The 5,732-nt window shown below is 38.6% G+C and overlaps 2 protein-coding genes across 5 annotated transcripts in view; both read left to right on the top strand.

Annotated features, from left to right (window-relative positions):
* The first annotated feature begins 135 nt into the window (after positions 1–135).
* LOC102310839 (cytochrome P450 2J4) lies at positions 136–4,279 on the top strand. Its single transcript, XM_042214482.1, is given in 7 exon segments — positions 136–748; positions 1,301–1,477; positions 1,563–1,608; positions 1,611–1,700; positions 1,914–2,101; positions 3,151–3,292; positions 3,495–4,279. Coding segments are annotated over 7 exon segments (831 nt in total). The 5' UTR covers positions 136–736; the 3' UTR covers positions 3,671–4,279.
* Positions 4,280–4,792: 513 nt separating this feature from the next.
* LOC102302024 (cytochrome P450 2J4) overlaps positions 4,793–5,732 on the top strand; it is a 9,460-nt gene continuing 8,520 nt past the window's right edge. The window contains exons 1-2 of one of the 4 annotated variants that reach the window (XM_014329479.2): positions 4,812–5,096; positions 5,223–5,319. Coding sequence is in view for 2 of the 4 variants with exons in the window: in XM_042214479.1 (XP_042070413.1) it covers positions 5,119–5,319 (201 nt within the window). In the remaining 2 variants the exon portion in view is untranslated. Of the gene's footprint in view, positions 5,320–5,732 lie in introns of all 4 variants that reach the window. The other 3 variants (XM_014329478.2, XM_042214479.1, XM_005948084.2) reach the window with 3 other exon arrangements.

The following is a 5,732-nucleotide window of genomic DNA, read 5'->3' as shown; positions in this document are numbered from 1 at the left end:
GTTTTAATAAGACCAGCATCACTAGCCTGTCACCTTTTTAGCAATGTTAAAACTTAAGTCAATATGTTTTTGACTTTGATTTTAAGTTACTTTGCGTCTAACGCAGTTTTGTTTTTCCAAAAGGTCTTGTGATATCAAATGGGTATCAGTGGAAGCAACAGAGGAGATTTGCTCTTCATACACTCAGAAACTTTGGTCTGGGAAAGAAGACCCTGGAGTTTTCCATCCAGCAGGAGTGCCAGTATCTCACAGAGGCTTTTGCAGATCACCAAGGCACACACAGACACACAAACACATTAAACTCACACTTTTTATGATGACACAGTAATAATACTTTTTTTTTTAAATCTTCGTTAATAATAACCATTAATGGTTAATATGGATATATCCTTTTACTTTACCTCAAACTTCTGCATGACAACGTAAACCCACACATTACTACATAAGACTCTAAATCCAACTATTCAAACAGTCATAGTGAAACACACAACAAACTTAAACATAAGTTCATGTAAAATTTGTTTTAAAGTATCCAAAATTCATTAATATAAGTTTACTCAGATTTTTTGTCTAATGGCCTCTTTCAGGAAATCCTTTTAATACCCAGTCACTGTTAACCAATGCTGTGTCCAACATCATTTGCTGTCTGGTGTTTGGGAATCGATTTGAGTACACTGACAAGCAGTTTCAGTCAATTCTGCAGCTCTTCAATGAGATAGTGTGCTTGCAGGGAACCATGTGGGCACAGGTGAAACTCTTTTACATACTGTAGTTGTTGTTTGACTCAGGATTCATACAGAACATATATAAAACCACTTTAACTGAACTTTTTTGTGCAGCCCAAGCTGTTTTTGCAAACGGAGCAGTTAGTAGAGCATAACTATTGTGCATATTAGACTCCACCAACGCTGCGCCTTTTCTCAGATTCTGTCACTGATATCCAAAAGCAGAAATATTTCAATGTCGAGTTCATTTAAAAACAGTGGAGGAAGAAAGTTACATATTTTGAAATCTGGTGCAATGTAAAACTGATATTAATTGCAATTAAAGTGCACTTTAAAATTGTGTTTAAATGAATTTGCTTGGTTACTTTTCATTATTGTCTATCACAGTTTAAGCCTACTTTTGTCCAATTTGAGCTACTTAACATTAACATATTGGTTATTCTGTTTACTTCTAGTAGGTTGCCATGGGTAGTTGATAAGTGAACTGCAGGGACACCATGTGATGTAATATCTTTGAAAGCTAACTGTTTCCAGGGTGTCAGATGCTTTATTGCTACTGTCTTCCTGTTCTGTAGATTTACAACACATTACCCTGGCTGATGAGGTGGCTGCCTGGACCTCACCAAAAAATATTCACCATAACCCAAAAGATAATTGACTTTGTAGAAGTCAAGATCAAAGAACACAGAGAAAACTTCAACCCATCATCACCAAGAGACTACATCGATGCTTTTCTCTTAGAAATGGGGGAGGTAAGTGTTTTCAAAATGTGTTCTTGTTCATTCACATTTTTTAATGAAACATGTTTCCCACTTCTGGCTTTTGTGTTTCTGATAGAAGGAGGACGAAGACTCTGGTTTTAGTCTCAGCAATTTGTGTATTTGCACCTGGACTTGTTTGGTGCTGGAACTGAAACCACTACAACTACTTTACACTGGGGACTGCTATACATGATCTACTACCCTGACATTCAAGGTGTGTGTATGAACAATATTAATCCTGAATACACACTTGTAACCATCTTTCTATTAGTTTTTTTCAGGGATTTCTCACAGATCATTCTTGTGTTGGGAGAGAAAGATGTGTAAATTTCCCCCCTGGTTATCTAAGCAGCACAAACATCAGTTACTTTTTTAATAGTGCCAAATTGCAACAACAGCCACCAGTTTGTTTTCTCACTATGTGCAGAAAAAGTCCAGGCTGAGATCGATGCTGTGATCGGTTCATCCAGACAGCCGTCTATGACTGACAGAGAAAACATGCCGTATACTGATGCGGTCATCCATGAGATCCAGAGAATGGGCAACATCATTCCCCTCAATGTGGCCCATGTTGCAAACAGGGAAACGACAGTGGATAAGTACACAATCCCAAAGGTACACAAAGCAATTGTGAAGATGAATATTTTATAGCACTTTTTGTTTCTTTTTTTTTTTAGATAGATTTTGAATTAAAAACTAGGAAAGCCGTCCTTTTATATCTAATGCCAGGATTCTCAAAGTTGGTTGACTTAAATAAAGTTTTGTTTTGAATTCCAGAACATCCTAAACTACAACTACCTGTTGTGTTAAGTTAAACAAGCCTATATGTCACGTGAGAACACTGTAACTTCCATAAAAAGCTGCCCCAACTTCACCACAAAATGCAGAAAATGTATCCAGTAAAAGTGTTTAGCTAGAAAATAAAAGCTAGAGCAAGAGTGAGAATGGGACACAAATGAGATGGACCGAGATGCTGAGACATCCCAAAATATACTTGGGGCCAAAACATTAAACACAGTATGAATATAGTTAGTTTCAATTCAATTTTATTTAGATATCACCAAATCACAATAACTGTCACCTTGGGGTGCTGATTATTGATAAAGTCCAACAATCAGATGGCTCCTTTTAGGGAATTACTTGGGAACAGTAGGAAGGAAAAACTACCTTTAAACAAGAAGAAACCTGCAGCAAAACCAGCTTCAGGGAAGGGCAGCCATCTGCTGTGACCAGACGAGGGGTGAGGGGAGGAGAAAGGAACAAAAAGACACACTGTGGAAGAGAGCCAGACATTAATAATAACTAATGATTAAATACAAAGAAATGGATGAACACATAAAGAATGAAAAAAGAAAGGGAAGGGGAAGGATTTTAAATTTAATTCTAGATTTAACTGGAAGCCAATGAAGAGAAGTGAATATGAATGAAATCTGTTCTGTCTTTCTAGTCCCTGTCAGAGCTCTTACTGCAGCATTTTGGATCAATGCTCACTGAAGGCTTTTCAGTGAGCATTTATAGTGACCTGGCACTAATGAATAGTCTACTGTAGAAGTAATAAATGCACAAACAATTAGCAATACCAGAAACATGTATGACAAACTGACTAGCACAAACGCTAAAGAGACACAAATAAATAACGCTTCTAACTGGCTGTATTTTCTCAGGGTACAATGATCATACCTGCTCTACACTCGGTCTTAAATGACGAGACAATGTGGGAAACTCCAAACTCCTTCAACCCTCAACACTTTCTCGACCAGGATGGTAAATTCAGGAGGAGAGAGGCCTTCCTTCCTTTTTCTGCAGGTTAGTCAGTTGTTGCAGTTCATCAAAATCCATTTAAAGGATGTTTAAAGCCAAGTGCTTTAAAGAGGCAAAATTACTGAAGGAGAATGTCTTGCCATTAACCTTTTGCCTTAGCAGCCATTTACAATAACAGTGTTAACTTTGCTGAGGATTAACTTCTAAATTGTGTGAATAAAACTTGTGTGTCTCATTGTGTATTCAGGCAAGCGTGTGTGTCTCGGGGAACAACTGGCCCGGATGGAGTTATTCCTGTTTTTTACCTCCCTCCTTCAGAGGTTTTCATTCTCTGCACCTGCTGGAGAGCAGCCCAGCCTGGAGTTTAAGTTAGGAGCCACTCGCAGTCCCAAACCTTACCGCCTCTGTGCCGTGCCACGTTAAACACCAGCTCTTTTAATCTGAGCACTTGTTTTCCCAGCAAAATGGATCGCAACGAATCACCGTCTACCATTACATTTATGTTGTATTGAATGATGATCTGCTATATTACTATTTCTTTAGATTAAAGTCAATTGTTATTTTTCATTCTCTCCATATTAAAATAGCAGTAAATATCTTCTCCTGCAACTTTCTTAAAGTCTTTTCCAGTGCACATTAAATTTGTCAGGCCTACCAAACTCATTGTGCTCAAATAAATCACACTGTCATTAGGATTTGTGTTTAAGGTCACAATATAGTTTCAGACTGAGTTTTAACGGGTGGGAGTGCAGTTCATTTCAGTGCTGTTTATCAGTTTGAGAATGCATGATGTAATCTGGACACTTCAGTTTCAATAAAAACTTTACTCTTTATTTAAAGGTTTTCAGAGTCACTTGTTGTCTTCATGAATAAAACACCACATTCTGGCATGTGAAGAAATAAAGAACTTTTCTTGGGTGTAAATCAAACCTTTGCCTTTGCACACAAAGCAAATTCTGAGGTGTTCTTTATCTTCACATGTGCATGATATCAAATATAACCAGTGAGAGAATGTCACCACATCTAAAGTAACCATGGTGAGGCAAATATCCTTAAGTGAAAGCACTATTACCGCACAAATACTACTAGTGACCAATAATTCAGCAATCTTAAGATTATAAACAAAGGATAATTATAGGCTGGATGTGAACCTCATTGCTGGCTGGAGCTTTTGTGTGGAATCTGCCTGTTCTTTGTACAGACACACAATGGGACACACCTCTAAAAGTGGTTGAAAACAACAAGTTTCAGATTGGTGACAGTAAAATTGTGAGATTAAGAGGACTGAGGTACAACTGGAGCAGGTTGAGAGGTTGAATGGGTGCATTGGAGGCTTCAACCCCTAAACTGGGAGAGTGCATTCAGCAGATTACAGGTTCTGAAGTTCAACTTCTGAAGTCTCTGTTGAGAAAAAATCAAGTTCTATAAACATCTACAGAAACCAAGGGATCTGGTTAAACCCCCATTACAGCCAGTGAAGGTTTTACTATGCTAATATGCGCTTTTCAAAGAGAAATCTGTGTTACTATATTGCTTTTTGGCCATTGGACCCCTCTGCAGCAGCTGCAGGTACAACAAGAGAGCACTGAGCACTGTTTTCACAACCTAGCATGCCCCAGCTGCATGCTTACCGCATGCATTTGGTACCAAACCTCAGATCTGTTGTGCTGGCGCAGTTAAGAGTGTTATCCCGTCCCTGACACATCTGACGAATAAGCGGAGTAAACGTTCTCACGTGTTTTGTAATGACGCATTTTGATTCTCTTTTTTCTCTTTGTGAAAAGAAACCAAAGCTCGAGGGGGAGTTAACAAATCGATCAACTGATTGTTACCTGTAAACGAACTACAGGTCAGCACAAACAACTGAAGACATGGAGACATTATACAGTGTCCTCGGCTTAGAGTGGATAGACTTCAGCAGCATTTTCTTATTCCTGTGTGTTTTTCTGCTCCTGACTGATTTTTTAAAGAACAGAGTGCCGAGAAATTTTCCTCCTGGACCCTGGGCACTTCCTTTCATCGGCGATCTTCATCGCATCAGACCTAGTAGACTTCACCTGCAGTTCGCAGAGGTATGACACTATACATAAGAATAATATGTTATATTAAACAAATTGCTGACAGGTTAAAGTAACACTCTAGTTTGACCGCTTTTAAAATACACATTTATTGTTTTCATTAGAGGATTAAAGATTTTATGCTAAGTTTAGAGTTTAAGATGAAGACACCAGGCCTGCCCAATAAAGTCGCTCTGCCTCATTAACTGAATTGTACTGATACACTTTAAGTTACACTAATCAAATGTGCAAGTTAGGGCTGCTCAATTAATCGAATTTTAATCACGATTACGATCTGGGCTTTCAACGATCAGTAAAAATGACTGAGCCGATTATTAGCCCCTCCCTCATTTATCCGCGACACCTTAAAGGCCGGTCCGTGAAAATATTGTCGGGCATAAACCGGTCCGTGGCGCAAAAAAGGGTGG

The sequence above is a fragment of the Haplochromis burtoni genome, unplaced genomic scaffold (genome assembly GCF_018398535.1).
Source record: "Haplochromis burtoni strain Fernald_Lab_line unplaced genomic scaffold, NCSU_Asbu1 Contig_572, whole genome shotgun sequence".
Lineage (NCBI taxonomy): Eukaryota > Metazoa > Chordata > Actinopteri > Cichliformes > Cichlidae > Haplochromis > Haplochromis burtoni.
Note: the sequence above shows the minus strand (reverse complement) of the source record. Positions and strands in the feature narration are given on the sequence as shown.